General features: G+C 37.8%; 1 protein-coding gene across 1 annotated transcript in view; it reads left to right on the forward strand.

Moving 5' to 3' along the window:
- The first annotated feature begins 906 nt into the window (after nt 1-906).
- LOC145260666 (uncharacterized) overlaps nt 907-14,698 on the forward strand; it is a 100,944-nt gene continuing 87,152 nt past the window's right edge. The window contains exon 1 of the mRNA XM_080119017.1: nt 907-1,145. Within this exon, the coding sequence (XP_079975143.1) occupies nt 1,089-1,145 (57 nt within the window). The 5' untranslated portion in view covers nt 907-1,088. The remainder of the gene's footprint in view (nt 1,146-14,698) is intronic.

The following is a 14,698-nucleotide window of genomic DNA, read 5'->3' on the forward strand; positions in this document are numbered from 1 at the left end:
CTCTCTCTCTCTCTCTCTCTCTCTCTCTTATGCACACTCTTGCCTCTTTCTGTTTCTTTCTTTCTTTTTCTCTCGTATTTCTTATCTCTTTCTCTTCCTCCCTCTTCGACACTGATGCATACCTTCATTTTCTTTCACACTTACTCACACTCTATATCTCCCCAAAAACATTCCCTTTCTCTCCTCCTCTTTCTCTCTTTCTTTCCTTTGCCCTCTCTCTCTGTCTCTCTCTCTCTCTCTTCTTCGCCCCCCCCCTCTCTTATGCACACACTTGCCTCTTCCTTGTGGCCGTATTTGCTTTTGGGGTGTCTAAAGTAAATATACAACATTCCCAGCACAAGTCTCACCTCCATTCAAACCTGCTCCCCGAATTACCTCCTCCAACCCCAACCCTACACTCACCTGACCCTCTTTCGTGTCTTTCGTGTTTTTTTTTACCTGTTCTCTTTACAGAGCCCTCTCATACACCATCATCATCATCATCATTATCATCATCATCATCATCATCATCATCATCACTCCTTCTCTCCTCCTCTCTCTGCCTCTCTCTCTATATATCTTTTTCCTTTTCTCTCATCTGACCCTCAAGTCATATTCTTCTTCCGACGCTATTTGGTCATACGCACCTCCGTCATTTACGCCAACTCTTGAACCGCCATCTCTACCAAAATATTCGACTGTCACAAGAGTGAGAGTGTGGAGATCGGGGTAGAAGGAGAGAGAAGGAGTGAGAAAAAGAGGAAAGGGAGGAAGGATAGAAAGGAAGGAGGAGAAAGAGAGAGAGAGGAGAGAGGAGGAATAGCAGGTGAGAAGAGAGAGAGAGAGAGACAGAGAGAGAGAGAGAGAGAGAGAGAGAGAGAGAGAGAGACAGAGACAGAGAGACAGAGAGAGAGAGAAACAAAAGTTATTCATATTTCCTGTTGCTGGTCAAGTGTAAAAACATGGAAAATTTTTCCACCCGATGAACGAAACAAAACAAAATGGACGTCATTTTTAATCACTTTTTTCTGAATTTCTGACGGATAAAAATACATTAAAGAGGGCAAAAAAAAAAAAAAAAAAAAAAGGAAAGACTTCCGCCATTGAAAATGTTCCGCCTAAATTGCGCGTTCCTTTTGTTTGCGGTTTATATGACGACATTACAGGTAAGAAAATTAATACACAAATAAGCCGATGAAAACTTTAGCACTTCTGCATTTTAACGTTCTTTGGGTTTCATTTTTGGAAAAGTTCGATTCGGAACAAGTGGAGACAATCACGAAATTTTCTCTAGAAATGGATATAATCCTTTGAAAAATGTATTCATTTTTAAAGAAGTTACATTAATCGAAACAAATTAGGCACAAGGCGATTCAGAAGTGCGTGAAGAACGGTTTCCGGAAGAGACACCCTTTGCAGATTGGACAAGCAGCGCACATTAACCTTTTTTTTTTATCATTAAATATAAATATATTCATAAATAAGTCATTTTATTAAGAATAAGTTAATTTTATCGCAGATTGGGGAAAAACAAAAAAAAAAATTTAAAAAAGACAAAATAAAATACGCATCAGTGCGCTTGAAAGCCAAATCACAACGTAATATTAGGAAAATAAACAAATGTTTTACTTGCATGAAATTTATAATATGAATATATTTCGGAGTAAAACTCCATCCTCAGTATGTTGTTTTCGTTCTCCAACTTTACAACATCGCAAGAAAGAAGAAGAAAAAAAACAAAAGAAAGAAAACAAAAATACTGAGGATGGTGTTTGACTCCAAAATATATTTAAATTATGAATTTCAAGCAAATAAAATGTTTTCCTAATATTGTGTTGTGATTTGGCTTTCAAGCGTGTTTGATGCGTATTTATTCAAATTAAATCAACGCTTCTATAATGGAACTCACACCCTTGATGTTAAAAAAAAGATGCTAGTAAGACCTTTGCAGCCCATTTTAAATGATAGACTGCCCACTGTTTTCCGGCTTGTTTGGAATAAAAAACAAACAGGCCAGTTTTTAATTCAGGTAAAATCTAGATGGGAGGGGGGAATGGGGGGATCCTTTGTAAATAAACTGTTTGTTTATATTATTTTAATTGGAATTCCTTGAGATGAGTATTATTTTTTTTATTGCGGACTATTATCCTCATCTTTTCTTAGTTGTTTCAAAAAAAAAAAAATTAATAAACTGTTTGTTATTTGAATTTATTTGGGAATTTTAATTTATTTCGAAAATTGCTTTTTTTGTTGGGTTTTTTTTTAAGAGAAAGAAAAAAAAGAAGAAAAAGAAAGAAAAAAAAGAAAAAGAAAGAAATCACATAATCTTCATTCTTCCATTAATGACAGCTTCTTTGAAAACCTGGAAACTGTTATTTTAATTTGTTTCGAAATTTTAATTCATTACGAAAACTGTTTGCCCCCCCCCCCCAAAAAAAATGGAGACAGTGTTCATAAAAAATTCATTTGATTCAATAAATCTTTCGGTAATTAATGCTTTCTTTCGTGTCACTGTAATAATAACGTATTTATTTGGAGTTTCCGAAAACTTCGCGAAAGTTTTGTAAATTTGGTGATTGTCTCCCCTCCCCCTGAATCGAACTCTTCCAAAAATTAAAGCCAAAGAAAGCTAGACTTTCTTCAAGCAAAGCAAAGTTCCCCGACGGTTGCTGACACCCCTATTCTAAATTTGTGTTCGTAGGACGCCATCGGTAAACTATTTCTCGCTGATATAAACGATTGCTAGGTACGTGTATTTTAATGGCTGACTCAGTAGGGGAGGGGACATGATTTTGAACGCGGATTTATCATAATATTTTGTTTTAATTTTCGATTACTTTTTGATTTCGTTGAAAGATTATAGCCTAAAATTAATCTCTCAAAAGAAAAAGTGTGTGAAATAAAAAATATATGGAAAAATCTTATATGAAATCTGAAAAACTACATTTCACGTAAAATATGCATTATGAAAAAGATCGTGTTTACATTTTTTTGGTAAGATAAATATAAGTTTTCTGGAATTATCTCCAAGTAAATTATTAAGTTAAAGTCTCAAGATCATGAATTGATAACATAAATGTACTTAACTTTTGCAAAAAAAAAACAAAAAAAAAAAACAAAAAAAAACGGCAATAATTATCAAAAAATGTGCAAGTTGTAGCAACAAGGTTTGTTTATTAATACCAAATAAAACATGGCGACAAGATTTTAAAAAAAAAGTATGGAAGCACATAAAAACATCTACGTCTTTTATATACCCTCTCTCTCTTTCTCTCTCTCTCCCTCTCTCTCTCTCTCTCTCTCTCACTCTCTCTCTCTTTAACATAATGGTCATTACTGACTAGACGTTGCAGTCTTCAGGAATCATCGCCATTGATTCCGGTTCTGCACTATTCTGAGCAGCTCAGTCATGCTAATGTCTGCGAATGTTCTTCACGTTGTCTAACATTCTTGGCTTTGGTCTTCCATGTTCTCTTTTGACAGGGGTTGTACCAAAGAGCAGATCTTTTGTTAGGCCATCTATTCTGGCCCCATGTCCCAAAAAGTCGCAATTTGCTGTCATTGATGTCCAGCAGTCTTCGGCATGGTCAAATCTTCTCCAGAACCCATTCGTTTGTACGTTTGTCCACTCATCTTACACGAAGAATTCTGCAATAGCACAAAAATTCAAAAGCAGCAATTTTCCTCTTGTCGACTTTCTTCAAGACCCAACATTCTGCTCCGTATGCTGCTATTGAGAATACCAAAGCTTGAAGGAATCGTTTCTTTGTGCGTTGTGAAATGGATCTGTCTTTCCAGATATTGTTTAGCACAATCATTGCTGTCTTTGCTATTGCAATATATCGTCTTACTTTTTTAGTGTCATCTATGTTGGTTGTGAAAACTGCATCCAGATAGCTGATATCTTCTACATTTTTAAGATTTTGATTTTCCACAATTAGGTTTTCATCATTTGGTGCCTGTGTTACATTCGTTACATTTGTTTTGTTGACGATGAGGAAGAGTTCTGCTGTTGATTGTTCTCCCACCAATTTTGATTCCTGCTGGGTGATGTTCAAGTGCTTCTCGTATTACTTGTTCGGCATATCTATATCTATACTCCTATAAATTCGTTTTTTCTTTTGTGTGTATTGATATTCATATTAAAAACCCTATTTTCTATTTATTTAATGTATTTATTTGCTTCCCCACCAAAGCAAATTAGGCACAAGGCCGTTTTTAATGTGGGGTAAAAACCAGCTCCCCTAAAAGTAGGCAAAAAAGGGGGCACTCTGGTTACCAAAAATAATAATTGCCCCAGTAAAGAGGGTTTCCCCTCCATTGACTGGTACAAATTACCTTAAGTGCAAAAAGGCAACCCTCTTTTCTATTTATTTAAAAAGAAAATACAATTTTCTTATATATTGGTTGTGGAATTGCATTCACTAGTAAAAGATCTAGCTAATTTGCATATTCTTTTAAATATTCATTTTAATTAATTCCCTACTAGTTTTTTCGGTTCTCTTATGGGCTGATCATCTTTAGTTAACTATTATGTGTAACTAGCATGGGCGCCCGGCGTTGCCCGGGTGTTTGGATGTGTATGTTGAGCAAAAAAAAAAAAAAAGTGGTAGTAGGAAGGCAGGCTCGAACCCGTACCTCAAAGGAGGAAAAGAACGGGGTAAAACCTAACGTTTATGCTGTTACGACAACCGCCAAACTGGAAGCGACATTTTTTAAAGTTAAGGCGTCATAATAGGGGTCAAAATTAAAAACAATTGACCAAATTACTCAGACAATTTCTGGTGGAAACATTTGAAATTTTACATAAAGGGTATTCAGAGATAGCTTTTTAATCGGTTTGGGTCGAAAATTTTTAGTTACCAATATATAAATGTATGTATGTATGTATGTATGTATGTATGTATGAATGAACCCTTTTTCTGGGTCAATGCCCAACTAGCACCATGTGTGTGTGTGTGTTGGGGTGGAGAGGGCTCCCGTAAGCCGTGGTGAAGGCAACCTTTCTAGGAGAAGCAAATCTCTGATTTAAAAAACCATAAAGCGGGAGACCAGTACCTGCATTAAGCGGGTCTGCAGTTTAACTTGTTGCTGGCTATCTTGCTCTTGCTTGTTGCTGGATCTCAACATTTTGAACCAAGAGAGAGACTTAGCTGTCGTACAAAGCTAAGACTCTGTAATATCATCTGTGTATTGATACTCCCTCAGGCATTTGTCTATAAAAATGGTCCTGTGGCGATGGAAAAGTTGTGATGCGTGGAGGCTTGAAATGCTGGAAGCATGTAATAATTGATCTCAACGACCGTCTTCAGTATCATGCCTGCTTGAGCGTGTGAATTCACCAGTAGGACTAAAAAAAAAAAAGAAAGTCATTTTTGGACTCATGGACATTAAGTGTCTGAGAAAGTGGCACTCGTCTGACAAGACGTTGCAATCATCATGTATGTATGTATGTATGTTTGCATGTCTGCCTAAAACTTTCGACAGACGCGACGGATTTTACCAAGATCAGTATCGTTTTGAAGTTCGACCTTTCAGACGACAATTATCGAAAAATTGGCTAAAAACATTAATATCTTCACTTTAAGCTGAGCACTTTTCTACAGGGGGAGGGGTCGCTTTTTTCGCCGATATTTTAAAAAGTCATTCTCTACTTTCGATTGCCTAGCCTTAATTTAAACAAAAGTCACTTCCGGTTTGGCGATGGTCATAACGGCAAAGTCGTCAGGGTTTTTTTCCCGTTCGTGGTATGGTTTCGAGCCTGCCTTCCTACTACCACTTTTTTTTTTTTTTTGATCAACATACACCTCCAAACACCCGGACAACGCCGGGCTAGTAAAAAAATAAAAGAATATACAGACACAGATGTCATATTCCAAAAATCGGTTTGAGTCAAACATTTAAGCTACCAATATATAAATGTATGTATGTATGTTTGCATGTCTGCTTAAAACTTTCGACAGAGAGGTCGGATTTTCACAAGATCAGTATCGTTTTGAAGCTCAACAACTACCGAAAAATTGGCTAAAATTAATTTCTTCACCCTAACTGGGCACTTTTCTACAGGGAGGGATTGTTTTTTTCACCAATATTTTCGAAAGTCATCCCCTCTTTTCGATTGTCTAGCCTTAATTTAAACCTACGTCACTTCCGGTTTGGTAGTGGTCGTAACAGCAAAGACATCATGTTTTTTCCCGTTCTTTTCCTCCTTCGCAGTACGGGTTCAAGCCTGCCTTCCTACTACCACATCTATTTTTTTTGCTCAACACACACCTCCAAACAATCGGGCAATGCCGGCCACCCATGCTAGTATATATATATACATATATATATATATATATATATATATATATATATATATATATATATATATATATGTATATAAAGAGAGAGAGAGAGAGAGAGAGAGATAGAGAAGAAGAAGAAGAAGAAGAGTGTTTTGAAAGAAAGATGTTACACACTTTATTTTTTTTTAAATATGTTTTGTTATTCATGCCCTCTGACAACGTCGGGTAACCATGCTAGTCGTTAATAATTCAAAACAATGCAACAACAAAGATTTGCAGGATAAATGGACCTGTCGTATATGTCGAAGTTGGGTTTGTATTACAACTTGGATGTCTTCAAGTCCAACACAAACAAATTCCTGATGAACCGCCCCCTTTTCAAATCCCCAATACTAACTATTACTACGATACTATCCCACTTATTACTGTACACACAATAACCCTTATCCCCAAGTGACTCCTGGGCCTTGATAAGCGGTGACCCCCATGTAAAAAAAAAAAAAAAAAATCCACAGAGGTACGAAAAAGTTGTCATAGGAGATATCCTTTTCCCTTCCCTGCAACCTTTATCTCACAGAAGAGATGTTGCGAGTTTGTCTCTGATGTATCGTTATTTTCATGGAAAGTGTTCGACTGAGCTTCAGTCTATGGTCTCCCTCGCCAAACTTTCACAAGAAACACTCGTCTAGCTGAAAACACTATCAATAATTCCCCCCACTCTTTATCTGTGCCTAAACCTAAACGTAGATTCCATGAACAAAGCTTCTTTCTTAGAACTGCACGCCTGTGGAATTGGCTTCCGTTTTCTTGCTTTCCGGCTGACTACAATATGGTTGTCTTCAAGTCTAACATAAACAAGTTCTTAATGAGCCGTTCCATATAAGTAAACAAATTTACCGAATTTCCATTACTATCGATTACTATATTGTCCAATTTCTACTGTACACTCTTTAACCCTTATCCTCGAGTGGCCTCTTGACCTTGATAATGTGGTGATGCCTGTGTGAAAAAAAAAATGTTATCAAAGGCAAGATAAGTTACTTTCCTACCTAAATGGATAAGTTTTTAGTGTTTTTATTTAATGTAAAATGTTTATTCGGTTAGAAAACCAAGTAATATTGAATGCTACCGGAGAACAAGAAAAAATATCAGCAATATCTCTTTGCATCTTTGAAGTCTTGATAATTACTTCAAAATAAGAAATATAACAAAATGGCGGTAGAAACCCACCTAATTAATTTCACAGTAACATTTGCTGGGTGGGTTTCTGTCACCATTTTATTTTATTTCTTATTTTGAGGTGATTGTCGAGTCTTCAAAGACATCGCGGCCATTTTTTCATGTTCTTTTGTATCGTTCACTGTTACTTGTTTTTCAAACCGAATAAACATTTTACATTAAATAAAAACACTAAAAACTTATCCAATTAGGTAGGAAAGTAACTTATCTGGCCTTTGATAACATTTTTTTTGTTTTTTTCGACAACTTTTTCATACTTCTGTGGATTAATACACACACGTCGAAGTGTTTATTAGCATTAATTTGCAGTATTACGTAGATATGGACGGCAGTAGATACATAGCTAGTAATGTGAGCATGAATTACCACTCGCAGAAAAATGATAATTCTCAAAAAACGAGTTATTCATTCTCAAAACCGGTTGAAACTGGTTTGGGCGGACATTTTTTTTATGGAGACCGCTTCACGCAAGCAATTCTTCCCCCTTTGTCAGAAACTTATAGCAGTGCTGCCACCCCAGATTTTTTATTTTTATCATTTCCTTTTTTTTTTTTTAATGAATCAGCAATGACTTGACACCAAACTTTTAGATTATCAGGAGGGAAAATCTGGCAAATTTATTATTTTCAAAGTTTTAGACGGGGGGGGGGGGGTCATTGTCTATTCCGTTACATTTGTGCACCGTTTTTAGCCCCAAAATGTGCAAGGGTGTAACATCCAGAACCTCCAACCCCATAAAAAAAATAAAGAAAAATTGTGCACTATTAGGACGTAATCACTGTTTTGGTTTTCAGTTGGGATATGGGGAGAGTGCATAGCAGGGGCAGACAAATGCAATTTTAGGACCGACTCGAAAACAAAAACGTGGGGTTTTTTTTGGTATCATAATTCCTTTTTTTTTTTTAATTTTTTTTGAGAAAGTTTTTTTTTTAAAATAAATATAAGAAACTCATAATAACACAAAATAGAGTATTTTTTAAGCAAAATAGACATTTTTTTAATTTTTATTTTAATAAAACATGAACATAAAGTTTTTCTAACACATTTCTGGAAGTAAAATAAATATAAGAAAATTATACAGTGTAACCTGGATATCAGAGACCCGAATATAATAAAAACGGATATAAAAGAGATTTTTTGCTGGTCCCAAATTAAAGCCTGTGCTAATGTACAGTGAAACCCGGATATAAGAACCCCAGATTTTTTTCATTTTTGTGTGTGTAACCCATAAGAGCAATCCTTCACCCTCCCCCTAACGGTGGAGGGGCGTTGGAGGGGTCTCTTATATCCGGGTTACACTGTAGTAACACAAAACTGAGTTTTTTGGGTTTTTTTTTTAAATAATACAAAAACAAAGTTTTTTGTATTTCTGAAAGTAAAATAAAAAAAAAACTTTCTTCTCATGTTTTATGAAAAATTTTTAAAAAATGTCTATTTTTTTTTTTTTAAATTTAAAAATTCCATTTTGTGTTCGTAACACAAAAAAAGAAGGGGGGGGGAAGGCAAGAAAACAAAGTGACTCAGTCTCCAAGGATTCTTCTACAACAGTCTGTCTGCGTTCTCCATGCAGCCTACTTTTATGCAGTCGAAGCCCACCTCATCTGCACACAACTAGCGAGATTTTGCATCTCTTTGCGAGATCACTAGTCATGAAAGTTGTGAGTGCCACCATTTTGATTCTTTCTTCCTCCCCCAGCAGCTTTGTTCCACATGATGCATACACTTGTGGAAACTAACAGTAAACCCTTTTCTTGGTTTCCACAGACAGGGCAAGGAGATGGCAATCGTCTTTGCCATGCACTCCTTTACAGAGGCTTCATCCTTACATGTGCTTTCGTCTGTGGTTTGAGGATTGAGAATCATCGCGTTTGCTGGGAGGCTGCTAATATTCGAATCACTACCTGACAGAGCTGACATAAACCAGAGTGATGGCTCACTGGTCTCAGAATCCAATTTGCTTTCATCATCCAATGGTGGTTGTGATTGCATTGCCTGCTGTAAATTTTTAACGTGACAGGGCATACCATCAACCTGCATTGATTGTGGACTGGTTTCTTCAGTGACATGTTCAGTACTATATCTTATAATACACCTGCCGCACAGGCTTTTGACCCAAATGACATCTCTCTCCTTAAACTTCTCTCTAGTCACTTCCAGTTCAGGCAGCGGGTTGGCTTCAATGGCCCTCATCCTGACATGGTACTGTGAAAGATGAAATGTTATCTTTTGGGGTGACGTTGTACCAGTAGACCATCTCAGATACTGTACAGTCCTTCCTGGCTGCGATAATCTTGACAGTTGTGTGGTTTCGTTCGATGATCTCCTTCCCACTCGGCAAATATACACATCGAAACCGCAGATGCACGTCCACAAATTTCTTGAACTCTTCACTAGTAAATGCAGTGTCATTGATGGTTAGTATCTCAATTGGCAGGCCTCACTCAAGGAAGACACTAACTGTCAGATGATGGCGGTCGCATCTTGCCAATGCAGTGGCCACCATACTGAAAACCTAGATGGACTGCAATCAATAAGCATAAAAAATTAGCGCCATTGTGGTGAGTTGTATCCATTGGTGAGTTGTATCCATTCCAGTTGTCTTTTGAGCTCAGTTTCCCTTTTGTTCAGTGAACAGATGCCGGATCGACCCACTGGCAAGTTTTGCAGACTTTTACAACAGATTTCACGTTCCCTTTGGATACTTGTGAGTCAATTAATCTGGCAAAGTGTAAAGTTCACTTCACACTCGGATGTCCATTTTGACAATGGATATTGGCTACCTGGTCTTGGTCCAGTCACCCTCCCACCACTACGCAGCTTTCAAGCGCCACTCCTCCTCCTTCCTTTAGCTGATCCAGCAACCTCGTGAGGTGATCTGCGCGGTTCTGACAAGACTGTATGAGTATCACATCCGTGGTCAGTTCATACTCTTTCACTAGTGATTACAGTCTCCTTTGCTTAAGGTCCTGCTCTCATAGACCTGCAGGCTTAAAACTCTGGGTCTATCTTTTAGTTGCATCGGATCCTTGCAGACCAAATCGAAGTCCAAAGAACTTGCCTTTCATTGATGAATACGTCATCAACCTATGCTGACACGGCACAACCAATTGTGGGGTCTTGTGATATGATGGTGTCTATAACAGATTTTATAATGAGAGATGCCATGTTGAACCCAGATCCTAACCTCATGAGACAAAAGCACTGGTCCTTGAAAAGAACAGTTTGAAATGGCTTAAGTGCCTTGTCGATGTGGATCTGAAGATATGCCTTCCATAAATCTAGAAGTAACGCATCAACTCCTTGATGCTGCCATCATCTTAGCTATTATGCACCCACTTCTGTGTTGGCAGTAACCGCATCCATGACGCCATTCAATTCACGATAGTCCAACACTGCATTTTTTTCTTTTACATTGGAATAACCACTTATCAAGGCCCATAAAACACTTGAGGATAAGGGTTAAGAGTGTACAGTAGTCAATTGGACAATATAGTAATCGTTAGTAATGGAAATTCGGTATATTTGTTAACTTAAGTGGAACGGCTCATCAAGAACTTGTTAACATTGGACTTGAAGACAATCAGATTGTAGTTAGCTGGAAAGAAGGAAAACGCAAGACAGTTCCACAGGCGTGCAGTTCTAAGAAAGAAGCTTTGTTCATAGAATCTACGTTTAGGTTTAGGTACAGATAAAGAGTGGGGGGGGGGAATTATTGATAGTGTTTTCAGCTAGACGAGCGTTCCTTGTGAAAGTTTGGCGAGGAGGGACTAAAGATTGAAGCTCAGTCGAGCACTTGTCATGAAAATAATGATAAAGCAGAGTCAAACTTGCAACATCTCTTCTGTGAGATAGAGGTTGCAGGGAAGAGAAAAGGACATCTCCTACGAGGCTACGAAATCTATTTTGAACTCTATCAAGGCAGGAAAGTCCTTTCTAGCAGCGCCTGCCCAGATGTGGCAATAGTACTCCATACTTTTGCTCCTGCACGACCGCCATGGAAAGTAACAAGCCCTTGGGAGGCCCAGTCTCTCCTGGGGATTTGGACTCAACCAGTCATTTGTGATTCAAAGTTCCAGCTCCTTCTCGTACTCTTCTCTGGCATTATCGGACACCTTATTCTCTGCAACCTTGTTGTGGGAGTGGAACTGGCAAATCCTTTTCGCCCCATTTCTACTGGCAGTCCACACTCTCTCGTCAGAATCGAAGGAGACGTTGAAATCGTGTTCATTAATACACAAGGCCGCACACACCTTCCTTCTTTTCAATTTTCAAATTTGTGGCTGGCAGGACTGTAATATCTCCCAACGCTGAATTGCATTGATTCCAATCAACAGGCTGTAACCGCAGGGTTTCCCACGAGCCACCAGAATGTTGACTTTGGTCTGAACACCACAATCCTTGAGGATCGACACAGTTTCAAGCCTGGGACACTCCATCAATCATCTGAATTCCTATTCATTGACTGTTCCACATCCAGCATCGATTCGTGCTAACTATTGACTGGGAACACTCGGTGTCAACAAGCGCCAAGCACCATACACTGTCAACTTCCACGTCAACCACAAGCGATGTTGCATTTATTGATCGACTTGGGGCAAGACTAGCGACAGTACCTTGTCCCCATACTCGTTTCCTGAACAATTCTATGCTATGTGGTCTAGATTATTGCAACAACAACAGTGTATTCGTTCTTTGGTCATTTGTAACCCCTGTATTACTCTGACTTTGGCAGTCCCTGGAGAAATGGTTTGGTCCACCACATCTGTAGCATCTTCGATCTTCCATTAGTGCTTTCATAGTTGCTGTGGCCATTCCTGCTTCCTTCAGGCCCTGGCTAGTATTTCGTCCAGTTCAAGCTCATTAAGCCTTGAAGACACTCAGAGTAGCTGACTCGTGTCATCTGAAAGACCCACCAAAAAGGCAATTCCTAGTATGTGGTCGTTCGCTCCACCAAGCGGTACAGCCGGCCTCCACAAATTGACCAGGTAGCGGTCCACCATTTCACTTGATTCGAGCCATCATTCAGTAAATTGTTTCCAGGCAATGAAGGGGTCTATACCAAAGCCTGCTTGATTTTTTCCAGGTCTACGTCATCCCTGAGTTGCTAGTACCTTGCGTTGGCTCCTTTTGTAAGACACAGTGGAATGACCAGTGTAGGTTATTTTATTTTGGACAGCCTGCAAATGCGTTCAGTCTTTTCAAATCATTCGACGACGAACCGGCCAGTGGGGGAGCCATTGAATTCAGGGATCAACTTCAGGTCAGATTGTGTCCATAATGTCGAAATAACTTGTAACACAAAAAAAGGAAGGAAAAAAGGTAAAAAAGCAAAGTAACTCAGTAACACGCAACAACAGTCTCCAAGGATTCTCTTACAACTGTAACACTGGAATTGCGGCACGAGAAATCGAACTAATGGGTTTTGGAATTACTGATACTTAATTCATAAAATAAATAACAGATTTAAATTACATTTTTTTTTATACATAAAAAAAGGTCAAAGTTTTAAACAGAAACTCATCGCTAAATATAGGATAATTGACCGGTTCAAACACTTGATACGTATGAATTGAAAATCAATCTCTAACTAGTGCTGGCAAATTGGTATATAAACATGGCAAGTTGTGAAGTCGTGTGATCTTCCTTTTTTTGTTTGATGAAGTTAAGGCATCGAGTTGACAGACTGCCGGTTGCAAGATAACTGATGCCACATAAAGCAGTAGAGAAGTTTCTGAACGAGAGGCTGAACGTGTCGAATCTCGTATCGACAGAAGAAGTGAGCTGCGCCCAACTCCTACCACAACCACGATAACGAACTTAGAAAATCAGACGTTCGTAGTGTTTCGACACTCAACTGTTATACATTCATGTAATAAGTAATTAGTGTTTTATTTTGTTTTTATAATATTTTGTTTTTATAATATTTTGTTTTTATAATATTTTGTTTTTATAATACTCTTAGACTTTTTACTTACAACAAGTTGTCTGTTTTCTTTTCTTCTTATGACGTTAATAGTCTGATTGGAGTGACTTTCTGAAGAATACCTGACTTCCTTTTCAACGCATGGCGACTTGGATCAAAGACACAATGTGGGCAAGTAGACACCCACTGGCGTCACCCATACAACAAGAAGGAGCCATAATCCAGAAGGGCCAACCCCCTTTCCAGCAGGGACAGTGGGCTGGACGGGAAGAAACGTCCTACAACAATCTGTATACATTTTACAAATCGCCTACTTTTATGCAGTCGAGGCCCACCTAATCTGCTCACAAACAGTGAGATTTTGCAGCATTTTGCGAGATCACTAGGCATAAAAGTTGTGGGTGCAGCTATTTTGATTCTTCCCCCCCCCGGTAGCTTGATTCCATATAATGCACACACGTGCTAGCGTTTATATGGTAAGCCCTTTTCTAGATTTCCACAATTTTCCCTACAGTATTATTATAAGTGTCTTATATTTACTTTTAAAAACTTTCTAAAAGAAACAAAAACAAAAAATACACATTTATTTTCGATTCGGTTTTGAAATTGCATTTGTCTGTTCCTGCTATGCACTCTCCCCATGTCCCAACTGAAAACAAAAAAGCAATTCCATTGTAGCAGTGCCAAAAAACCTGTATGATGGAAAGGAAGGTGCTTGTTAAGATAGGGTTGACGGATCGATATTTTTTTAAATATGTGGTTTTGAGCAAAAACAACAATTCTTACTTAATTATCATGTCGAAAATAGTTTTATATCCAAAAATTACGAAAATTCATCAAGTAGAAAATTATTTATAGTTAAAAGTAATTTTTATGGAAAATTGGGAGAAATTGCATTTTCATCAAATGTGAACACCTTGAAGATTGTAAATACAAGGGACAGGCTTATCTCCCTTTTTGCCACTTTAATGCCCGATATAGTGTTTCATAACATAGTGATAGACTTTTTTTTTTCACTAAAAACACAATAGCTGTTGTTATACTCGATAGATTTTCGTAAATTTTGGATTAGTTTCGACATAACAAGTAAGTACTGTTGTTTTTGATTAAAACCACATATTTAAAAAATCGATCTGTCAGCTCTATCTTAACGAGCACCGAAAAAAAATGCCGTATTCCAAAAATCACATAAATTAATCAAGTAGTTTATTTTTAAATAAGAAAATCAAATTTTTTGGCTGATCTACAAGCAACGATCCTGCAACGCCAT

This window comes from Euprymna scolopes, chromosome 36 (assembly GCF_053919585.1).
Source record: "Euprymna scolopes isolate OS-2025 chromosome 36, ASM5391958v1, whole genome shotgun sequence".
Taxonomy (NCBI): domain Eukaryota; kingdom Metazoa; phylum Mollusca; class Cephalopoda; order Sepiida; family Sepiolidae; genus Euprymna; species Euprymna scolopes.